The sequence below is a fragment of the Erpetoichthys calabaricus genome, chromosome 7 (genome assembly GCF_900747795.2).
Source record: "Erpetoichthys calabaricus chromosome 7, fErpCal1.3, whole genome shotgun sequence".
In the NCBI taxonomy this organism is placed as follows: domain Eukaryota; kingdom Metazoa; phylum Chordata; class Cladistia; order Polypteriformes; family Polypteridae; genus Erpetoichthys; species Erpetoichthys calabaricus.
In genome coordinates this window covers 74,479,800-74,503,363 of record NC_041400.2, presented here as the reverse complement: position 1 = coordinate 74,503,363, position 23,564 = coordinate 74,479,800, and the positions used below count along the sequence as shown (strand labels likewise).

Below are 23,564 nucleotides of genomic sequence, written 5' to 3'. Positions count from 1 at the left end.
AGGTGCTCAGTAGAACATCTTTCTTCTACACCCTGAGATACTTGAACTCTTCCACTTGAGGCAGGATCTCGCTACCAACCCTGAGAGGGCACTCCACCCTTTTCTAGCTGAAGACCATGGTCTCAGATTTGGAGGTGCTGATTCCCATCCCAGCCGCTTCACACTCGGCTGCGAACCGATCCAGAGAGAGCTGAAGATCACGGCCTGATGAAGCAAACAGGACAACATCATCTGCAAAAAGCAGTGACCCAATCCTGAGTCCTCCAAACCGGACCCCGTCAACGCCCTGGCTGTGCCTAGAAATTCTGTCCATAAAAGTTATGAACAGAATTGGTGGCAAAGGGCAGCCCTGGCGGAGTCCAACTCTCACTGGAAACGGGTTCGACTTACTGCCGGCAATGTGGACCAAGCTCTGGCACAGATCGTACAGGGACCGAACAGCCCTTATCAGGGGGTCCGGTACCCCATACTCTCGGAGTACCCCTCACAGGATTCCCTGAGGGACACGGTCGAACGCCTTTTCCAAGTCCACAAAACACATGTAGACTGGTTGGGCAAACTCCCATACACCCTCCAGGACCCTGCTAAGGGTGTAGAGCTGGTCCACTGTTCCACGACCAGGACGAAAACCACACTGTTCCTCCTGAATCCGAGGTCGACTATCTGATGGACCCTCCTCTCCAGGACCCCCGAATAGATTTTTCCAGGGTGGCTGAGGAGTGTGATCCCTCTGTAGTTGGAACACACCCTCCGGTCCCCCTTAAAGAGGGGGACCACCACCCCAGTCTGCCAATCCAGAGGCACAGTCCCTGATGTCCATGCGATGTTGCAGAGACATGTCAACCAAGACAGCCCTACAACATCCAGAGCCTTGAGGAACTCTGGGCGTATCTCATCCACCCCCGGGGCCCTGCCACCAAGGAGTTTTTTGACCACCTCGGTGACCTCAGTCCCAGAGATGGGGGAGCCCACCTCCGAGTCCCCAGGCTCTGCTTCCTCATTGGAAGGCATGTTAGTGGGATTGAGGAGGTCTTTGAAGTACTCCCCCCACCGACCCACAACGTCCCGAGTTGAGGTCAGCAGCGCACCATCCTCACCATATACAGTGTTGATACTGCACTGCTTCCCCCTCCTGAGACGCTGGACGGTGGACCAGAATCTCCTCGAAGCCGTCCGAAAGTCGTTCTCCATGGCCTCCCCAAACTCCTCCCACGCCCGAGTTTTTGCCTCATCAACCACCAAAGCCGCATTCCGCTTGGCCCGCCGGTACCTATCAGCTGCCTCCAGAGTCCCACAGGACAAATGGGTCCTGTAGGACTCCTTCTTCAGCTTGACAGCATCCCTCATCGCCGGTGTCCACCAACGGGTTTGGGGATTGCCGCCACGACAGGCACCGACCACCTTACGGCCACAGCTCTGGTCAGCTGCCTCAACAATTGAGTCCGAATGGGCCATGTTCCGTGCCTCTATGTCCCCCACCTCCTTCAGGATGTGGTCGAAGTTCTGCCGGAGGTGGGAGTTGAAGCTACTTCTGACAGGGGTCTCTTCCAGACGTTCCCAGAAGACCCTCACAACACGTTTGGGCCTACCAGGCCTGACCGGCATCCTCCCCCATCATCGAAGCCAACTCACCACCAGGTGGTGATCAGTTGACAGCTCCGCCCCTCTCTTCACCCGAGTGTCCAAGACATGTGGCCGCAAGTCCGACGACACGACCACAAAGTCGATCATCGAACTGAGGCCTAGGGTGCCCTGGTGCCAAGTGCACATATGGACACTCCTATGCTTGAACATGGTGTTCGTTATGGACAATCCGTGACGAGCACAGAAGTCCAATAACAAAACACCGCTCGGGTTCAGATCGGGGGGGCCATTCTTCCCAATTCCGCCCTTCCAGGTCTCACTGTCATTGCCCACGTGAGCATTGAAGTCTCCCAGCAGAACGAGGGAGTCCCCAGAAGGTATGCCCTCTAGCACCCCCTCCAGGGACTCCAAAAAGGGTGGGTATTCCAAACTGCTGTTCGGCGCATACGCACAAACAACAGTTAGGACCCGTCCCCCCACCCGAAGGTGGAGGGAGGCTACCTTCTCGTCCACCGGGGTAAACCCCAATGTACAGGCTCCAAGTCAGGAGGCAATATGTATACCCACACCCGCTCGGCACCTCTCACCGGTGGCAACTCCAGAGTGGTAGAAAGTCTAGCCCCTCTCAAGGAGATTGGTTCCAGAGTCCAAGCTGTGCGTCGAGGTGAGCCCGACTATATCTAGCCGGAACCTCTCGACCTTACGCACTAGCTCAGGCTCCTTGCCCTTCAGAGAGGTGACATTCCACATCCCAAGAGCCAGTTTCTATACCTCCTTGGCCCCTCCCATAGGTGGTGAGCCTATTATTATATTTATAATATAATATAGGTATATGCATATATATAAAATAAAACATGCAGGTAAGCCGTTGCCAACTGGAAAATTTACCTCCTGCCATGACGGGTCCCTCATATGTAATAACACATCTATTCTAACATCTTATTGCAGTGTCAAAAGGTACAACCTGATCAAAAAGGCACCGATTCCAAGAGCCACCACAGGGCAACAAAGACGGCAAGACCAAGGAAAAGCTTCAATAACAGACAATCACAAATATTATTACAGTTATTGAAAAGAAATGTAAACAGCCTCACCAAATACGTAAATAAAAATGCTGTCTTGACTTAAATGCTGACACTGCCAAGATTTAAGTAATATTGTTTTGTTTTTCTTTTTTTCTGTCTTGTTAGTGATGTTGCCATCTGCATCATTTTGTGATATCCTTTGTTAAGACATCTTGTTTCAAGGGCATGTGATGTCAGGGACATATTATGCAAATCGGCTCATGGTTTGTTTAGCATCTGTTGTTTGGTTTTTGAACAACAAGAATCAATCTTGATTTTACTAATAAAAGGATAGTTATATAAAAATGTAATAAGTTGTATAGGATTTTTATTGCTTTCACCATTTACACTAATAGAATACACTTAACTCCATTGCTGAGTTCCCACTGTAAATAAAGTTCACTGTATCTGTAGATCCTTGTGATCCCACACTACAAAGGCAAAGCAACAAAATTTATCATAATTTAGCTTGGTTTTGAGAATGAAATGATCAGCACTATATGCTTTGTATTTAAGAATTTAGATTACTAGAACTATAGTAATATTTCTTTTCAACAATTTTTTAGAATGATGGTATATTATTATTATATTTTGCTTATATTTAATCTTCAGAAGCTGTGCTGTTTGACAGCTTAAATGAACATATAAAGATATCTGGAAATGCAGTGTATTTATTTTAAGGTAACTTCAAATCATATTATAAGTATTGGATAATGCATCTATTTCAAAATAACCTAACATGACTTCCTTATTATTTTACCATATCCTAGATGCAGTTTGCTTTTATTAAACTGACACTTTGCTCACATTTGGACAACTGACATGCGTTTTAAATTTTTCATATGCATTTTACTTATCTAGAGCAGAATCACTGTGTAGCTTGAGCCTATCTCAGAAATCATCAGGACTAAGGCTGTAACAACATCTGTACAAGGCCCATCACAGATTTTGAGATATCTGAAATTCAACTCAATATATCCGATAGTGATTTCCTGTCACAGTGGGCCTTTGCATCCTTTTTAAGATTTTCAGTATGTATTTGAAATCTCCAAATTCACAGGAAGTTTCTTATTACATCTGAAAATACATTTGACATCTTTAATATGGCTTGCCATGTTGTTCATACACAACATAAAGATATTTTTATCTTTGAAACCGCTTGATAAGGCAATATCTGTGGTATAATTTTGTATTTTATAGGGTAAATGAGCTAAAGACAGCTCACCTCAGATATGACAGGAAGGAACTTAAGATTGTGACTGTAGTTCAGCATGTACAGCATTATAATGGTTGAAGCTTACAGAACATTTTTTGTTCTTGCAGCTGGCTGCATTGCAGTTAAAATGGGCCTTCCTCTACGTATTGTTTCAACAGTAAATGAGAATGATATCATCTTCCGTACAATAAAGCATGGAGACTTCTCCCTTGCCAGTTCAGTGAAGCACACATTGGCGCCTGCTATCGACATCCAAGTATGTGCATCTTCCTGATATTTATCATTGTGTATTTTGTTTTACAGACGTGTCTGTATGCTTAGTGTATATAGAAACAATAGTATTGCTGCAATGTGACAGGTAGTTTCACTCAATGTGACATAATGAGATAATCTTATTTAAGATGGTGATGTAATGTGCTTGTTGTCTTAGCTTTGGGATAAACCTCGGAGTATTTTTGCATATGATTTTCTAAATCATTTTTAATATGACCAATTTTTCTATTTTGGTTTTTGATCATTGCAACATTTTTATTAGCCTTAACTTGTCAACAGATTGTTTAGCTTTCCCACATGTATTGACTCTGATGCTATCTGGCCTTATTGTCTTCCTTCATTTTTTGGTCAGAATATTCAAAGGGGGCGGCACGGTGGCGCAGTGGGTAGCGCTGCTGCCTCACAGTTAGGAGACCCAGGTTCACTTCCCGGGTCCTCCTTGTGTGGAGTTTGCATATTCTACCCATGTCTGCGTGGGTTTCCTCCAGGTACTCCGGTTTCCTCCTACAGTCCAAAGACATGCAGGTTAGGTGCATTGGCGATTCTAAATTGTCCCTAGTATGTGCTTGGTGTGTGTGTGTGTGTGTGTGTGCGTGCCCTGCGGTGGGCTGGTGCCCTGCCCGGGCTTTGTTTCCTGCCTTGCGCCCTGTGTTAACTGGGATTGGCTCCAGCAGACCCCTGTGACCCTGTGGTTATGATATAGTGGGTTGGATAATGGATGGATTAATATTCAAAGGTAAACTTTTCCCCTTTAGAAAATTCACAATAGTTGCTAACTAAACTGTCATATTTTGGTATGTGTGAGGAAGAAAACACAATACCTGGAGCAAAACTCACTTAGATATACTAGAAAGTTGATTCAATTCATCAGGACATAGTTTTTTTTTCAAGGGAGATACGTTACATCACTCATCAGAGACTGAGGAAGTCACTTGGATGAGTGATGTAACGTATCTCCCTTGAAAAAAAAACTATGTCCTGATGAATTGAATCAACTTTCTAAAATTTCCTTACCTGGATTATTGAGCATGCATCAAGTCACTTAGATATAGTGATAACTATGGAAACCCCCCAGTAGGAATTTAGACCCAGGATCCAGTGTGGTGTCTTGCTTTAACTATTTTAAAACAATACATTTTCACTTATTTAAAGGAAAAAAATATGATTGGAACATTATAAATACTTGCGGATTATTCACTTTAGCAGTGTTTATACATACATTTTAACAGTTTCTGTTTTCGTCTTCCACTGCTTTCATATATTGCTGTTTAAATTAACAATAAACAGTTAAGTATGAAAAATGGACTCTGTTGACACAGTGAAGGCTGTGACAGAAAAACAATGAATTTATAAAAGATTTTAAATATCTATCTTAGTTTTTATGGAGAGTAACTTGGCTTTAGCTGCTTAATGTAGAACGCATATGCATAAGTAAAATGGTGCTTCTCAATCAAGTGGCAGAAATGATCATAAAACTTATCACGAACTTCACTATCTTCCTCTAGAATCGGAACTCTACCGTTTGTGACATATAAATCATTGTAATACTTAGCATTGCTTGTGGCAATATCCAGGGCATATTTTGAATGAGTTACAATATGTGGTGTATTACTAATTTGTAGTTTTTCTCCAGAATGCTAGTCTTTGAAGTTACTTAAAATTCTATCAAAATATTGTGTTTATTAAGGAATAAGTTTGGTATTCTTTCAAGTTTAAGTCATTTCTTTACAAGTTATGTTTTAATTTGTCACATGAAATTGTGTTCTGAGGTGAAGTTGCGTTTTTTTTTTTTTTTTCTTTCAATAAATTAAAAAATTACTAGGCCTGCTCTTGTAACTAAAATTGTTTTCAAGGGGCATAATCCCAAATGTGAAAACAAATGCCCTAAAACTGAACACAGCACATATAAGTATTAATCTGCATCTTGAGATTGCCTGCACATATTGTAAAAGTGTATCCATGTAATGTTTCTAAGAAAATAAAAACATATTATGGAATTCTGCAATTTATAAAGAGGATTGGCTATGTTCATCTCAGTGCTTGTTACTATACTTGGCAAGCTTTTAAGCCTCAGGGGCATGGTTTCCTCTAGCATATTATTTTCCCCTCAAATGCACTTCTGCTTCTGTTATTAAAATTATTGATTGTTGCCACAAAGATGTGAGTTGCTATCTCTGGTCTATAGATAACTAGACAATGATCGCCAAAAAAAGTCACACTTGCAATCAATTACACGTTCACAGTGTTTTACATGAAGAAGATCATAGACAAATCCGAAAAACTGTCGGTACCCCATTTATTTCAGTCACGGATAACAGATATTATCTGCAGCAGACTGGCAGTTGTGCATACGTAGCTATAGTTGCAGGATTCAGTATTACATGACACAGCATTAGCAGAGGTATTCATTAATGTTATAAAAATTTAATAAAGTCATTCAGAATTGATTTAAGTTTGTCATGAACCACAAGTTAGAAATATGTCATTATATTATGGTCTTGAGTAATTATCTACCAACAAGAAACAGTTTAAGTTGCTAATTACTCTTGGGCCCAGTTTATACTTCACTTGACGCAACGTGTGCTCCAGCAGACACTACTGTTTTGCATGCAGTATACTGTTTATACTTGCGCATGTACTTTACAGAAATCTGAAAGACTCCACCAGGTGGCAGTGCAAGATATCATCACGGTGAGAAAACGTTCAGCTTCCCTGTGTTGTGAATTGCCTGAAATATCTATTATGTTTAATGATTACATCCATCAATCCAGGGATGCACCCATTCCAGCAATCCTCGGGCACGAGGCAAAAAACAATCCCTGCATGGGGCATCAGCTCATCGCAAGGTGACTACAATCGCACACACACACACTGGTGTCATTTTTAGTATCCCCAAATCTTCATGTCTTTGGAAGGAAAACGTAGCACACAGTGGAAATCCATTATGAAAACATGCAAACTCCAGGCAGGGAACACCAGGGATGTGACTCCCTGCAAGGCAGCAGCGCTACCACTCTGCAACCGTGCTGCCCCCACGTTTAATTATTAACAGTATTCATTGTTTAAGTGAAGTTAACGACTTATCTGTAAAATGAAATATTCATGCTTTAACACATATCATCATCAAAGTGATATTAAGTATAAATCTAAGGAACTTAAATGTGCAGAGGGCTGGAATATTATAAATTTAATGTGTTCTTTGTGGCGATTGTTGCTTGCCACTGCTATCAGTTCAGGAAGAAGCCCCAGAAGCATGTAGTTATTTATTTTATCATTAAATTACACTGTCATAAATGTCATCTTAAAACTGACCCAGTTATAAACTACAAGATTAATGTGGAAATGTCCACTTTAATCACAAAATACATCTTTTTACTGTGTCCTTATTTTTTGTCTCTGTGGGTCAAATACACTACCGTACATTCTGATGCTTTTGTGGGGGGAAAAAAAAGACCTTTGAGACCTTTAAAATGTGTTGCGTCATTATTTTGGGGAATATGTGACACTTGAATATAAAAACACCATGAATGCATTTGTATGTTGGCATTTTGCTTCACCACACTGAACCGTTCATCAAACACTGAAGCACGGACATCGATCCTGTATGATCTGCAAAGCAGCTTGTTGTCACATGTAGATAGTAAACAGAGACTCTGACATTACGTTCCAACTTGATCACGCTGTGCCCCTCGATTTTTATTATTTTTTTGCTTATACTGCAACTCGCACACATGTTGCATTAATTTCTGAGGATGTGCTCAGAGGACGTGCCAAATAAATACTGGGAACGTGTGCCAGCCATGATGCATACACATACGTGTTCTGAGTGTGAAGTATAAACGAGCCCTTACTCCATCAGTAATGTTCTCTGTAGTCCTATTTTCTACCATGCCTTCAGCAAGAGCGACTTGGCATATACTATAAAATTCGATAATCATTTGTGCCACTTCATTTTGTTTCTTCATAGTTTAGCTTTATTAATAATGTCCCTTTTCCATTTTTAATTGTGTAAGGAAACAACAAGTCACAGAAAGTAATAGTAAGTGTTGATTTACAAAATTGCGCCCTGTGATTTACAAAATTGTGAACTTGGTTAAAAACATGCAGGTGGCCTAGGCGGTTTCAACAATTTAAGGCTTTTGATTGAAAATACAATATAGTGATCAGTTCATTTCAGACTTAATGTCATGCGTACAAAGTACAATGGCTCTCTTAGTTGCACATCTGAGAAATGCACACCATGCTGTCACTTGATGTGAATCTCTCTACTTAGGCTATGTGAAATATGATAACACAGAATGTAAAAGGAGAAACACCCCTTGACACAACCAAACTTCCAAACTAATCACTTTGCATGTTCTGGTTAATGGTTTTCGGTTAGATAAAAATCATATTAAAAAAAAAAAAAAAACTGGGAATGGCATTTCAGTGTAGTGTGTGTGTGTGTGTTTTTTTTTTTAACAAGTGCATCAGTGTGTGTGGTTTTTTAACAAGTGCATTGGTTTTCACTATGGAAAAATAGACAAGATGCCACGGACTAGACAGAGCAAAGTACAGGTGAAGATTAAAAAATGGTGGACGGTGGCTCACCCACAGAGACAACACACTCAACAATGTTTAAAAACGGGACAATAAATAGTTGTTTTTCTTTTGTTTGATGCTAATATACATCCAAAATTCCACTGTCACTTCAACTGACAAAACTGACGTGGAACTATGAGGCACGTTGAGAGGAAAAAAAAATACACTATTTGAGTATACATTTGATATCAAACAGCTATATTTGTATGTGATTCAGTATAAGTGTCACAGAAATGCATATAAAAATGATTTCAGTACATATCTGGCACTATTTCACATTTTGATTCCCATACAGCCACTTTGGTTTGACAACAAATGTGTAGCCAAATCAGATGATTTCATAGTATAATGATAGCTTTGCTGCTATATGTGACACAAGGCAGACATTTATGAAAAGCATCTGGGTCTACAGATAACTGCCAATTGGTGGGGCACCTCTTTTTTTTTTTTTTTTTTTTTATCTTTTATTAAATTTATTAAAACCATGCAATGTTCAAGTCAAACTTAATAAAACTGAATTCAATTCAACCCCCACCCATGAAAAAGGGAGGAAGGCTAACAGCCAGAATAAAACTTTGAGAGTAGTACAAAGGGAAAGAAGTCCTTCTCCCCAATATAAATGCTTATTGTAAAATGTTATTAATTAGATCCTGCCAGGTTTTAAAAAAAGTTTTGAACAGCTCCTCTGAGAATTTGATTTTTTCCAATTTCAAATACAGTAGTATATAAAATCAGTTACCCACTGACTTAAAAGAGGTGGGCTAGGATTCTTCCAATTGAGCAAAATAAGTCTACATGCTAATAGTGAAGTAAAGGCAATTACAATTTGTTTGTCCTTCTCCACTTTAAGCCCATCTAGGAGTACACTAAACAAAACTATTATTGTGATTGACACACCAAGGCTGTCTGATAGGCATTTAAAAATTTTTGTCCAGAATGATGTTCATTTGGTGCAGACCCAAAACATGTGGCCTAGTGAAGCTGGAACTTGATTTCAATGTTAGAATGAGATAGTTGTGCTTGGTAAAAAAAAAAATAATAATTTGAATAATTGAATGCTTTGCTCATATGGAGCTAGAGTGAAGTCTGTGCATAGCTGCCTTCCACTCCTTTTCTGAAATGTTGAGTAAGAAATCCTTTTCCCACTGTACTCAGGGATCTTTAAAAGGAAGGGGCTTTAAAATGGTTATAAATATTATAGAAATGCTGTCTGTGTCTTCAAGACTGATCAACATTTCGTCTGGAATAGAAATAGGTGGGAGGTGAGGAAAATTGGGCAGATTTTGTTTAGCAAAGTTTCTAATTTGGAATGAGCTAAATTTGTAGTGTAATTGTAGGATACAAAGACATTTTTTTCTATACAAATCTCTAAATGATTTAATCCCATATGTTTTCCAAACATTAAAAACTATTTGAGAGGGTGGAAAAAGGTGGTTATCATGTAGAGGTGCTACAGATAAAATAAAATATTCTCTAGCTTGAAGTGCTTCCTACATTGGTTCCATATTCTGAGTGAATGAAGGACAATTGGGTTGTTAGTATATTGACAATACCTTGCATTTACTGGTGTACAAAGCAAGGAATATAAAGAATTACTGCAGGATTTCATTTCTTTTGCAGACTAAGCTAGTAAGTGTTCATCTATTTGTGTCAATGTCCATGTTTTTATAGCTTGTATAATTTCCACCCAGTAATGAAACTGAACATTAGGTAGAGCCATGCCACCTTCTGATTTAGGTCATTGTAGGGTTGCCCTTTGGATGCATGGATATTTCGAATTCCAAATAAATGAATTTATGATTGAATCTAATTTCTTAAAAAATTGTGTTAATGTATATGGCAATGTTTTGAAATAGAAACAGAAGCTTAGAGAGGATATTCATCTTGATAGTTTTTTTAATTCTTCATGCTAAAGTAAGATGGAGGGTAGACCATCTGTGAATGTCTTGTTTAAGTTTTTCCAAGCAGACGGCAAACGTTTGTTGAAAAAGAGCTTTATATTTACTTATGATGTTTACCCCTAGGTATTTAAACTGTTCTGCAATGATAAAAGTAAAGGTGCTCAATCTAACGTTTGTTAGGGAATTAATTGGAAAAAACACACTTTTGTTTAAAGTAATTTTGAGTCCAGATATCTTTTGAAATTCTGCTAGTGCAGTTAGGGCTGCAGCCCAGAATTTTGTGGGTCTGATATACAGTTAGGTCCATAAATATGTGGACAGACAACTTTTTTTCTAATTTTGGTTCTGTACATTACCACAATGAATTTTAAATGAAACAACTCGGATGCAGTTGAAGTGCAGACTTTCAGCTTTAATTCAGTGGGGTGAACAAAATGATTGCATAAAAATGTGAGGCAACTAAAGCATTTTTTGAACAGAAGACTGGGGAAAAATTTCAGTGTCCAAAAAAAGTGCAAAGTATATAGAGACCAGTGCACAGGGCTGGCTGTACCATTAAACCAAACTAGGCAATAAAACCTGGAAGGGGGTGGAGGGGGGGAAGTGCATAATTTTATTTTTAAACTATAATGCTTACTTAGACATTCTGACTCAATACAACTTTCTGACTACTAGTGCTGGACGGTATACCGGTTCATACCGAAAACCGTTTTTTATTTTTTTTTATTATATGGATTTTTCTTATACCGCAACACCGGTTTAAATTGCCTAAACGACGTTCGGAACGTGGCGCAGCGGGAAACTGTTCAAGTGGGGACCTTTTTCATTGCTACACCGCTAAACACAGATTTGTTGCACGTGGGCTCTTTTTCACTGCTACACCACTAAATAGGTATGGTGGTGTAGGTATTGCGCGGTGAAAATGGACAGGGAACATTCCAAAACTGAAGCCGGCGATAAAGTTGAACATGATGACACAGAAGAACTTTTGCCGAGAAAAAGGAGTCGCGTCCGTTACCTGGAGATACTTTAGTTTTAAAAGATCAGATGTGTAAATACTGTTTCTGTAGTACTGGATAATACTGTAAGCCAAGTTGTACTTGTTTTATTTGTTTTCAATACAGTTTAATGTACCTGGGTACTGTATAATAGTGTGACGGCATGTTGACTTTATTCTCGACATTTCTACTTTATTCTCGCCGTTTATGTCAAGATTAAAGTCGACATGTTGACTTTATTCTCGTAATTTGTCCTTAAAGTAGAACATTGTAAACTAAACTTCATTGTAAAATTAATATTTAATTTACTAGATTTTCTCAAACCCCGCCATAAGTTATATAGTACATTAAATGCTTTGTGTTAAGTGTTCTCTGAGATTCTTAAACTGACTTCTTCTTGCACTAAGAGGAGGCGCCGGCAGCGATCGCCGCACAGAATACATTCACTTCATGATCTTCCTGCTCTCTGAACATTTAGAATGCTAAGATAAATACTTAATATAATTTTCATGGTGAAATGCATTAAAGCATGCATTAATCATAAGGGGGCACGGCGGCGTGGAGGTTGCACTGCTGCCTTGCAGCAAAGGTGTCTTGGGTGTATCCTGCCTTGCATTAAGCATTTTTTTCTGGTGGATTTACTCGGCGTGCTTCAGTTTCCTTTCAAAGTCATGTAGGATGTGGAGTTTTGTTATGCTATATTGACCCTGCTAGTGTATGTTTTGCTTGTATTCATCCTGCGATGTGCTGGCGACTCATTCAGAGATGGGCGCAACTCTGAATGGATGGCATAATTAAACATGTATAACGAAGATATTTTTAAAGTTCTGAACACTCCGTGGGCTAAGTTTATAACTAGTTTTAATTTCACAAAGACGTTTATTGTGTGGTGATTGGTTATGTGGTGAAAGAAAAAGGAAGGACAGGAACTGGGGTTTTGGTACGTCAGATAGAGACAGCATGCATGCAATAAAGAAAGCCCACTCAGAAGAACATGCATTGAATTCTGTGTTCGTGTGTCCGACCACCAGATCACAAACCCAACGTTTACACAATATTTAAGTTAAACCTGTGCGATAGCCATTCATACATCCAGTTTTTTGGAGCCTCGTCACATCTGCCATAAAGTTCTCTACACTGAACATACACCTGGGGACCCCTTACTGCGAGGGAGCAGCACTACCGCCTCACTACCGTGCATGTGTAATACCTGCTTTAATGCATTTCATCATGAAAATGATATCAAGTATTTATCTTAGCATTCTGAATTTTCAGAAAGCAGAAATATCATGAAGTGAATGGATTCTGTGCGGTGATTGCTGTCTCCTCTTAGTGCGGAGGAAGTCAGTTTAAGAAGCGTAGTGATTAACAACTGGGTCGGGGAACACTTAACACAAAGCATTTAATGTGCTGCATTAGCTTATGATGGGGTTTGACAAAATCTAGTAAATTAAACATTGATTTTAGGAAGAAGTTTAGTTTACGACATTCTACTTTAATTATGAGAATAAAGTGGAAATGTCGACTTTAATCTCGACATAAACGGCGAGATTAAAGTGGAAATGTCGACTTTATTCTCGACATATAGTTTGTTTTTTTTTCTTCCCTGTGTCCGTTTTTTTTTTCTTCACGGTGGCCCTAATACGATTCCGTAGGGCTATACCACAAATAGCATTATAAATGCAAGTTGCAGGTTTATTATTTATGCATATAGCTTAGCTTGAAGCAAGGTCCATATTAATGCAGTTTGCCTAAATGGATGGTTCAGTTGGTGAAGATGTCATCACCAAGTTGCACTTGTTTTATTTTATTTTAATTTGGTGAATTTTGGTGAATACTGTGTAATGCACCTGGACTTGAAGTAATAGTGCAACTATCAGTAATAATACTATTATTTATTTTATTGTTATTATTTATTAGTTTAAATATTATGCAGTTTAATGATGATAAAGTTGTTTAAAAAGTCACTTTAACGTGTCAGTGGACAGAGATTGTTAACATTAACAGAAAGTGTAGTTGGTTTACAAAAAATATTTACTATTTATTCCTTTTCTAAGACATATTCAGTGCAATACAACTTTTGACAAGCACTTCTGGATATTTTACTAAGTCTAAATGCCTCTTTGTATGGTTGAAAATATGTTGTCAAAATTATAGTTTAAGTTTTTGCAAAATTTGTTCAATAAAAAGGTTCTATATTTTGACTGCATCTGTCATGCAATGTGATACCTTCTCCATTAGTGCCACCCCCTTGAAAACTATCACTTTATGGGGCAATGCAAACCTGTATTAATACTTGTGTGCACATTAAAATGTTTTTTTTTTGTACAATGTACAATACTCTTGACAGTGGAATAGGTTATTCTTAGCCTGTAATTGCAGTGGAAAATGTGGTTAACATCCACTCATGCATGGTGGAAAAAAATACCGTCGAATACCGTGAAACCGGGATAATTTAGAAAAATACCGTGATATAGAATTTTGGTCATACCGCCCACCCCTACTGACTACTGTTAACGCCATTATATTGTTTTCACATACTAGCGATATCTGACATGATGTTTGCATGAGCCTTTTACTGGTGATCTTCCAAATTCCAGGATGCACCGAACTCAGCTTCACAGAGGTGCTCTTTATGCTGGCTGCCATTGCTTCTTTATTTTCTACAGAAGCAAGTTCATGATTTTTTTAAAGTATTGTTTCCCTTTTGGCCAGTTTGTTGCTTATTTTATTTCCAATCTTTTATATTAACATCTGGTTGATGCAAATTTTAGATGAATATTTTTTTTCGTTTCGTCCTTTGTTTTGCAAGAATAGTGTTAATGTGCAAGGAACCACCTGGTAGACAGTGAATTGTTTTTGAAGTATCCTGTCTGTTCCACAGCTTTTGTGGCCCAGGTTATTTAAACAGGAGCACCGCAAGGGTCAAGAATGTGTGGTGTTTCTGGCAGCATGAGGTGATGGTGAGAAGCCCTGATGATTCTCGTGGGGAAAAAGAGATCACAAATAGGAGGCCTCAAGCTAGGAGTGCTATGGAGAATGGTTGGTGATCATCCAGGTGAGGTGAGGATCGACTTGTTCAAGTGTTTAATGTTGTTTTGGTGACATTCCCTATGGCCATTAACAGTGGGGAAATTTGCAGTGTCACGCTACTTTAGTACTGTCCTCAATAATTTGTGAAAATGGTAGAATCATTTTTGTGGTTTTAGTGTTTGTGTATATACAGAATATGTATCTGTGTGTGTGTGTGTGTGTGTGCATGTGCATGCATGCATATATACTGTGACAACACAGGGGTGCACCAGCCACCCAAATCCAACATAAGCAGACTCCAGGCACAAGTTTTGCAAAACAGCATATGTTTTATTTGAGTGGAGAAGCAGTTTATACCTTGGTCCCCACAGCAGCACAGTACAAAAGCACCAAGTACAAAGCACCCCATTATTTTGTCTTTTTCCTCTTCTCTCTCTTTCTCTCTCAGTCCCCTCCACTCCTCTTCCAGCAAGCATTGTCCTCTCCCTCCTGACTCTGGCTCTCGGAGTAGTGGCAGCTGGCTCTTTTTATTCTGTTCCTGGGTATGTTCCAAGTGGCTCATTAGCACGGGCCTAGAATATTCCCAGGTGTGGTGAAAGTCCAATGTAGCAGGGCTCTGCAACCTCAACAGCTCCCCCAGTGGCATCCCCAGAATCCAACAGGGCTGCATCAAACTCCCATGAAGCCCTGTGGGAATCTGTGGCCCCACAGCAACCCAGTGGGGTTGCTACCTAGCATCCTGTTGGAGATATTGTCCTGGACCCACTTTCTCCCCAGTCCTTCCATCATATAGGTGTCCCTGCCAGGCAAGGGCCTCAGGCATCCACCATTAATATTTGCCCCCTACTCGCTTCGCTTGACCACCCCCCAACCCCTCTCTCTCCGAGGAGCGTTTCACACTCGCCACTTTGCGTCTCTGCCACTCGCGTTGTGAAGGGGGGGGGCTGAAAGCACGCTAAGGTGATGCGGATGAATTGGCTGCTGCTACCGAGCTGCGTGATCTGCATGTCGCGCTGCGTGACGATCATTTTAAAGCCTGTACAGCAGCTGTCCTTTTGTCTCACTTCCTTGTCTCCCGGGATGTTAAAGTGTCTCAGAGAAATTGTTTGTAAGTAGGGCGTGAAGTGCAAGTAGTCTCGCGGGACTTCAAAGTGTCTCCCCGAGATGATCACGTCTCGACCCAAAATTTTTTTTATATTTTATGTATAGTGCATCCGGAAAGTATTCACAGCGCATCACTTTTTCCACATTTTGTTAAGTTACAGCCTTATTCCAAAATGGATTAAATTCATTTTTTTTCCTCAGAATTCTACACACAACACCCCATAATGACAACGTGAAAAAAGTTTACTTGAGGTTTTTGAAAATTTATTAAAAATAAAAAAACTGAGAAATCACATGTACATAAGTATTCACAGCCTTTGTTTGCTCAATACTTTGTCGATGCACCTTTGGCAGCAATTACAGCCTCAAGTCTTTTTGAATATGATGCCACAAGCTTGGCACACCTATCCTTGGCCAGTTTTGCCCATTCCTCTTTGCAGCACCTCTCAAGCTCCATCAGGTTGGATGGGAAGCGTCAGTGCACAGCCATTTTAAGATCTCTCCAGAGATGTTCAATTGAATTCAAGTCTGGGCTCTGGCTTGGGCCACTCAAGGACATTCACAAAGTTGTCCTGAAGCCACTCCCACAGCATGATGCTGCCACCACCATGCTTCACTGTAGGGATGGTATTGGCCTGGTGATGAGCGGTGCCTGGTTTCTCCAAACGTGATGCCTGGCATTCACACCAAAGAGTTCAATCTTTGTCTCATCAGACCATAGAATTTTCTTTCTCATGGTCTGAGAGTCCTTCAGGTGCCTTTTGGCAAACTCCAGGCGGGCTGCCATGTGCCTTTTACTAAGGAGTGGCTTCCGTCTGGCCACTCTACCATACAGGCCTGATTGGTGGATTGCTGCAGAGATGGTTGTCCTTCTGGAAGGTTCTCCTCTCTCCAGAGGACCTCTGGAGCTCTGACAGAGTGACCATCGGGTTCTTGGTCACCACCGTGACTAAGGCCCTTGTCCCCCGATCGCTCAGTTTAGATGGACGGCCAGCTCTAGGAAGAGTCCTGGTGGTTTCAAACTTCTTCCACTTACGGATGATGAAGCCACTGTGCTCATTGGGACCTTCAAAGCAGCAGAAATTTTTCTGTAACTTTCCCCAGATTTGTGCCTTGAGACAATCCTGTCTCGGAGGTCTACAGACAATTTCTTTGACTTCATGCTTGGTTTGTGCTCTGACATATAGACAGGTGTGTGCCTTTCCAAATCACGTCCAATCAACTGAATTTACCACTGGTGGACTCCAAGTAAGCTGCAGAAACATCTCAAGGATGATCAGGGGAAACAGAATGCACCTGAGCTCAATTTTGAGCTTTATGGCAAAGGCTGTGAATACTTATGTACATGTGCTTTCTCAATTTTTTTATTTTTAATAAATTTGCAAAAACCTCAAGTAAACTTTTTTCACATTGTTATTATGGGGTGTTGTGTGTAAAATTCTGAGGAAAAAAATGAATTTAATCCATTTTGGAATAAGGCTGTAACATAACAAAATGTGGAAAAAGTGATGTGCTGTGAATACTTTCCGGATGCACTATATATATATATATATATATATATATATATATATATATATATATATATATATATATATATATATATATATAATACATACACAGTGGAACCTCGAGATACGATCACCTCTGTATACGAGAAATTCAAAATACGAGGAAAGTATGAGCGAAAAATTCAGATCTAAATACGAGCATTGGCTCACGTAACGAGCCACGAGCCAGGCTGTGGGTATAGCTCGCGGCTTAGCGAGGGGGCGTGGTAGCTGTAGCGAGCCGCAGGGCAATCTGCGGTGTCTGCGTTTCTCACCTAAGTGCACAGATGGGAAATTGCCCACATCCATGATTTGTCCTGTGGCTGATGGGCTGGGCAGGGTTGCCACCCGTCCTTTAAAATACGGAATCGTCCAGTATTTGAGAATGAAATTACGCGTCCCGTTTTGAATCAATACGTATGCGTCCCTTATTTTTTTGTATTAAAAGTGGTAACCCTAGCAGCTGCCATGTCTTCCCCACATATATTGAGAAGCGCGAGCCGGTTAAGGGGGAGAAGAAGTAAAAGAAAAGAGAGGAGAGGAGAGAGAACGGAGGTTGCAGGAGGAGGCAGGAATCCGCAGCAGTAGGAAGTCGGTGCGAGAGAGCGAGCGAGTACAGGCTCGCGTGTAGCTGAACAGGCGAGCCAAACAGCTGAAGCAGGACGGTGTAGAGAAGGTCAGCTGCATTAAGTGTCTTGCCTGTTGCAGAGCCCGCATGGAAGAAGCAGGTGAGACGCTAACAGAGAAGAAGCACCGGGGATTGTCATCTGTTTTTTGAAGACTGCTTCCTGTTGACGTTTTAACCTCGTGTTAAAGGATTGTTATTCTTATGTACTTTAAACCTTCACTTCACAACTGTTTTAAGGATTATTTATTTAAAGATTTATTGAATGCTCTACTGCACTTTGGACACCTGTTTTGATTCTTTTAATAATCAGTTATATTATTTACCAGTGTTATTTATTAAAGGTAGACTACAGTATATATAATTTATCAGTGTTATTTGTTAGGAAAATTGATTTTTATGTTAATATATTTGGGATGCGGAACGGATTAACTGGATTTCCATTATTTTCAATGGGGACGTTTGTTCTAGATACGAGAAATTCGCTATACAAGCTCAGTGCTGGAACGAATTAAACTCGTATCTAGAGGTTCCACTGTATATGTGTGTATATATATATATATATATATATATATATATATATATATATATATATATATATATATATATATATATATATATATATATATAATTTTAGTGACAGACGGCCAGGGCCCTTAGTCCTCCTTTTAAGAAGGCATCTAGGGGAGCAAATATGCACAGGGCACTGCTTCCCCCAGAGTGATAGAGGGCAGCCCCCCTGGGTTGCAGTGGTGCCTCAAATTCCCACAGGGTTCCATGGGAATTTGGCACAGCCCTGTTGGGTTCCGTGGGCGCCATCAGAGGGTGCTGCAGAGCCCTACTTTGTCAGGCTCCCGCCACACATGGGAGTGCTACTGGACCTCGCTAATGAGCCACCTTGAGTACTTGCAAGTGCAGCATAAAATGGGAGGGAGAGGACGACGCTTGCCAGAGGAGGAGTGGAGGTGGAAAGACAAATAGAAGCCAAAGAACATAAAGTGCTGTGTGTATTGCTGTGTTTTATTGTATTGTGCTGAACAGCTGGGAAGTGTTTCCCACTAAATAAAGCCTGTGTGTTGCTGGACTTGTGCCTGGTGTCTGTCCATGTTAGGTTTGTTGAGCTGGTGCACCCCATGGTGGCCTTTAATATTGTGAAAGAATAAAGTAACACAGGTTTTAATTTTGAGGGGTTTCCACCCTGGTTTACTTGCAACGTAAAGTATCATCTCCACAATACAACTCAAATGGTCACACCGGACAAAATACAAAGCAAATGAGGGAACATTTATACAGAGGGACAGGAAATTGAATCAGGGATGCTGGGAAAACAGGGAGGAATGCTGGGATGGAGACGTCATCAGCTCGTGACTGGAGGGTATACAGGAACCCGGAAGTATGGCTTCCTTTTGTTTATGTCGCGCTTTCTTATGGTGGCGAGTCCTCGTTCTGATTGATGAGACAAGAAGAGAAAGGTTAGTGCGCCACCTCTGTCCCTCGGCATGGGTTGTTGCGATGTGGTCTTAGTCCTTTAACTGCTCCCCATGCACTCGTGCGTGGCACGACCCCCACTCTAGCCAGGACCTACCAGGTCGGGTGGCCCGAACCGAGAGGTCATGAGCCCGAGAAAGCGCATCCGCGTTGGCCTGAAGGTTACCCCGACGATAAGTGATGATGAACTTGTACGGCTGCAGGTCTAAAAACCACCTGGTAACCCGAGTATTCGACTCCCTATGAAGGGCCATCCACTGGAGGGCGGCATGGTCCGTCACCAGGATGAATTCTCTACCTAACAGGTAGTACCGCAGGTGAGTTACCGCCCACTTGATTGCCAAGGCTTCCCGTTCCACCGCGGCATACCTCGTCTCTCGGTCCAGCAGTTTCCGGCTTGGGTACATCACGGGGTGTTCGACACTGTCAATACTTTGGCTCAACACAGCACCAAGGCCAGTGTCCGAAGCATCGGTCTGGAGAAAAGGAAGTGCAAAGTTAGGAGTTCTTAAAATAGGTGCCGTAGTGAGGGCCTGTTTTAAGTCACTAAATGCTTGTTCCGCGGCTTCATTCCATACCACATGAAAAGGGGCCCTTTTCTTTGAAAGGGCAGCACCCTTGATATGTTTGACAGAGAAGCAAGGTACAAATAACTCGCGGTAATAATTCGCTAACCCTAAGAAAGCTTGCACCTGTTTCTTGAGTATCGGACGGGGCCATTCCAAGATGACTTTAATTTTCGAGCACTGTGGCTTCACCATCCCCCCTCCTACCAGGTAGCCTAAATATTTAGCCTCTGTCAACCCAAAAAAGCACTTCCGGGGGTTGATAAATAGGCCGGCTTTCGCTAGTGTCCGGAGGACAGCATAAACCTGCAACACATGCTCCTCCCAGGTGCCGGAAAAAATGACAACGTCATCGAGGTAGGCGGGACAATAGGACTTGTGGGGCCTGATTAAGACGCCTGAAGTCATTACAAAACCTTCAAGAGCCGTCTGGCTTGTACACGAGGACAATGGGACTGGACCACGGGCTGTGACTTTCTTCGATTAATGTCCATATCCAGCATCCGCTGAATTTCCAGCTCCACCTCAGTCCTTTTTGCCTCTGGGAGGCGATAAGGTCTTTCCCGGATAACCACTTCCGGGTCTGTCACAATATCGTGCTGAACCAGCGCAGTCCTACCTGGTGCTTTGCTGACCACTTCCGGGATGGACAGGATTGCTCTTTCGAGCTCCCGTCGTTGGAAGGGCATCAAATTGTTGCCGAGGTTAAGGGTTATGTTTTCGGAGAAAAGAGAGAGGGTGGACCCGGAAAGAGGATGTTCCTCCCTGGTCTTCCACAACTTCAGTAAGTTCATGTGATACACCCTTTCTGTTGGTCGACGATTTGGTTGGCTAACCAAATAGTCAACGAGACCTTTTCTTTCTTTAACCTCATACAGGCCCTGCCAATGGGCTAGCAGTTTTGAGTGGGAGGTGGGCACAAGCACCAGAACGCGATCCCCTGGCTGGAACTCACGAAGGGAGGAGTTCCTATTTCGGGCTTGCGCTGCTTGAGCTCGAGACATGTAGTCTTTTAATATAGGCCGGATTTTGTTTAATCAATCACGTAATTGGGTGATGTATTCTAACAAGTTTGTGTTGGGAAGTGCCTCCCCCTCCCAACCTTCTTTTAATAAATCCAAAATGCCCTGGGGCTGGCGCCCATATAAAAGTTCAAATGGGGAAAATCCTGAGGAGGCTTGTGGTACCTCCCGATATGCAAAAAGTACTAAAGGTAGGAGCTGGCCCCAATTCCTTCCGTCCGTGTTGACTACCTTATGAAGCATCTGTTTAAGGGTTTGGTTAAATCTTTCCACTAACCCGTCCGTCTGAGGGTGATAAACAGACGTTTTGAGATGCTTAATATGGAGAAACTTGGCCACCTCCCTGAACGTATCCGAAGTAAAGGGTGTACCTTGATCCGTAAGGACTTCTTTAGGTATACCCACTCGGGGAAAATAACCCTACTACTTCCCGTGCGACATTTTTTGTATTGGCAGCTCTCAGGGGAACTGCTTCGGGATACTGCGTTGCATAATCCACCATGAACAATATATATCTATGGCCTCTGGCCGAAGGCTCTAGGGGTCTTTCGAGATCGACTTCGATCCGTTCAAAGGGAACGTCAATAAGGGGAATCGGGATTAAAGGAGCACGGTCCCTCCTGGGAATCTGGCGTAACTGACAGTCGGGACACGACTGAAACGGCGGACCTCCTCATTAATCCCGGGCCAATAAAATCGGAGTTTAATCCTCTCCAACGTTTTTTCGGCCCTTAAGTGGGCGCCTAAGAGGTGGGCATGAGCTAGGTCGCAGACCTCCCGCCGGTAGGTTCGCGGCACTAACAGCAACTTCCGTACCTCGCCTTCGTGGTCCGCAACGCTGTATAATAAGTCATTCTCTATTACAAAGTAGAGTCCTGTGGTGTGGAATTTAATGACACCAGGTCATCTGCGGAAACAACAGCATTCCGGGCAAACTTCAGGGAATCATCATTCCACTGTTCTCTTTTGAAGGATGCCGGTGTAGAGTGAAATTGAAAGTCTAAGTATGATCTAGTATCTCCGTGCACACATTTTATATTTGACTTTTTAGCGAGCCATTGTCGCGGTAAAACGTAACGGTGAGCAACAATGGTGATATTGCTCCCGGAATCAAACAAGGCCATCACCGAGTGCCCATTCACCAACACCCTTCCCGTATGTGTAAGTGCCTGAGGGTTTGACGGCGCACAGTACCTCTCTCCTCGGGCATAGCTGCAGTCCATTGGTTCTGCGTTGAGGGGGCAGGTGGGAAGAATGTGACCCACCTCACCACACTTGAAACAGCGCAGCGGGGTGAGCACTCAGTCTTTAGTCTTGGCTGGCGGCTCTGTGGTGACAGCACGACGGAGGGGGCTCCTGTGAGGCCACCCGTCCCTGTTGGATCATTTGAGCAGGCTTCTCAGACCCCCCGATTTGGTTTACCGCCAGCTGGCGCTCCAAGACCTCCAGGAGCCAGTTCACATCCCGGAAGGGATGTCTCTGGACCTGCTGGACGAGGTAATCTGGCATGGCGTGTACTAACGCCTCACAGGCTACTTGCTCAACCACCTAGCGGGCTTGATTGACATCTGGCCGCAGCCACTGCCCTAGTTTGCCCCAGAACTCGAATGCCTGGGCTCTAGCTGGAAGCTCCGGGTTGAATCGCCAGTTTCGCCATACCCTCGCCTGCTGGCCGGAGTTAATGCCGCAGCGTTTATAAAGCTCGGCTCTCAGGAGGTCATATTGGGCGGCTTCCTCCTCAGGGAGGTCATGATAGGCCCGCTGCTCCGGACCCTTCAGGTAGGGAGCCAAGATGGACGGCCACTCTGCCCGTGGCCACTGATTTCTGGCCGCGGTCCTCTCAAAGACGGTCAGGTAGGCTTCCAGGTCATCTGTCTCTGTAAGAGGAACAATTTGAGGAGGTGGAGGTCTTGCGTTGTCTGGCCTCGCAGCCTCTGCAGCTGCCAGGCGTCACTTTGTCTGAGCGAGCTCCCTCTGTGCGGTTGCTTGTTCCATCTTGACCGCCTGGAGTTAGTTGGCCAAGGTATTTAGAACTGCATTCAGCTCTTGCCCTTCCATCATCTTCGGGCTCTATCAAGCCGACTACACCAGTCTGTGAAAGAATAAAGTAACACAGGTTTTAATTTTGAGGGTTTCCACCCTGGTTTACTTGCAACGTAAAGTATTGTCTCCACAATACAACTCAAATGGTCACACCGGACAAAATACAAAGCAAATGAGGGAACATTTATAAAGAGTGACAGGAAATTGAATCGGGGATGCTGGGAAAACAGGGAGGAATGCTGGGATGGAGACGTCATCAGCTCGTGACTGGAGGGTATACAGGAACCCGGAAGTATGGCTTCCTTTTGTTTATGTCGTGCTTTCTTACGGTAGCGAGTCCTCGTTCTGGCGGCTGAGACAAGAAGAGAAAGGTTAGTGCGCCACCTCTGTCCCTCGGCATGGGTTGTTGCGATGTGGTACGAGTCCTTTAACTGCTCCCCATGTGCTCATGCGTGACACTGTATATGTTAAACACACACACACACACACACCCTTCTTCTGGACTTCCTGAGTCTATCT

The 23,564-nt window shown here is 42.4% G+C and overlaps 1 protein-coding gene across 3 annotated transcripts in view; it reads left to right on the top strand.

Moving 5' to 3' along the window:
- The window catches only part of thnsl2 (threonine synthase-like 2), a 95,375-nt gene that overhangs the window by 30,607 nt on the left and 41,204 nt on the right, over positions 1-23,564 (top strand). For all 3 annotated transcript variants that reach the window (XM_051930132.1, XM_051930130.1, XM_051930131.1), the window contains exon 6: positions 3,972-4,120. In XM_051930132.1, coding sequence (XP_051786092.1) covers positions 3,972-4,120 — 149 coding nt within the window. The remainder of the gene's footprint in view (positions 1-3,971; positions 4,121-23,564) is intronic.